This window comes from Cebus imitator, unplaced genomic scaffold, assembly GCF_001604975.1.
Source record: "Cebus imitator isolate Cc_AM_T3 unplaced genomic scaffold, Cebus_imitator-1.0 Scaffold632, whole genome shotgun sequence".
Lineage (NCBI taxonomy): Eukaryota > Metazoa > Chordata > Mammalia > Primates > Cebidae > Cebus > Cebus imitator.
In genome coordinates, this window is record NW_016107947.1 from 60,806 (window position 1) to 61,970 (window position 1,165).

The 1,165-nt window shown below is 31.2% G+C and overlaps 1 protein-coding gene and 1 long non-coding RNA gene across 3 annotated transcripts in view; one reads left to right on the plus strand and one right to left on the minus strand.

Annotated features, from left to right (window-relative positions):
* The window catches only part of ESF1 (ESF1 nucleolar pre-rRNA processing protein homolog), a 62,322-nt gene that overhangs the window by 57,181 nt on the left and 3,976 nt on the right, over positions 1–1,165 (plus strand). For both annotated transcript variants that reach the window (XM_017517450.1, XM_017517451.2), the window contains exon 12: positions 734–810. In XM_017517450.1, the coding sequence (XP_017372939.1) occupies positions 734–810 (77 nt within the window). The remainder of the gene's footprint in view (positions 1–733; positions 811–1,165) is intronic.
* LOC119469346 overlaps positions 1–1,165 on the minus strand; it is a 15,787-nt gene that overhangs the window by 5,555 nt on the left and 9,067 nt on the right. The gene's annotated exons all lie outside the window — the stretch shown is intronic.

Below are 1,165 nucleotides of genomic sequence, written 5' to 3' on the forward strand. Positions count from 1 at the left end.
TGATCCACCCGCCTCGGCCTCCCAAAGTGCTGGGATTACAGGCTTGAGCCACCGCGCCCGGCCTGATGTTTAACTCTTAAATTCACCTACATTTTAATTTGTTATATATTATGAGATAAGGCTTTAACTTGATTTTTTTTCCAGAATGAAACAAATTGCTCAGCAGCAGTTACTAAACAATCTTTTCTATTTCTACTGATACTATATTTATTATATACTGTTTCATTATTTTTATCACATTGTGTAGTAATTTTTTGGTTATTTTCACTTTTCAGTACATGTTAATGCAATATATCACAAGTACATGGAATCTATGTAATCTTTGTAAAGATTTCCTTGAATAGAATTTTCATTTAGAATTTCATTAAATGTATATATTACTTTTATTATGAATGGATGTTGAATGTTAATCAACATTCTTATGTTTATTGACATGCTTATTCTGCATCTGTTAAATGGATCTGTGGTTTTTCTTTTTTAATTGTTAATGTAATTATACATTACTTTGAAAGAAATTCTTCCTTTATAACATGCAGTCACTCCATGCAGAAGCATTGTATTTATTCTATTTATATACCCACAGTCTTCTTTCAGTAACATTTTTTCTTCCTTTAGTTTCAACACATTTATTAAGATTATTCCTAGATAATCTTGTATTTTTGTTCCTAGTATAAACGAATGTTGCTCATAGTCCTGTAATTTTTATCCCTCTTATGTTGGTTTATTGTGCCAGGTATAAAGAAAAAATCAGTAAAATCTGCAAAAGATGGCACATCTCCCAAAGAAGAAACTGAAATAGAAAGACAAAAGGTAAAATACGGTTATTTTTACATGCTTAGTGAATAATTGATAGATACAATTTAAATGAAGTTGTACCCATGCTACTAATTTTAAAAAATAACTTATTTTAGCAGTGGCATTTATAACTAAATTATTAGAAACATAATTAAATATTTTAGCAGCGTAGTTTCTAAATAGCCTTCTTTTTTTTACCAAACATAATTTCTTCAACTAGTACAAAGTTAAAATTTATCTCCCACTCAAAGATACTTTCCTTTATAAATTAAGAGGAAGCCGGGCGCGGTGGCTCACGCCTGTAATCCCAGCACTTTGGGAGGCCGAGGCGGGTGGATCACGAGGTCAAGAGATTGAGACCATCCTGGTC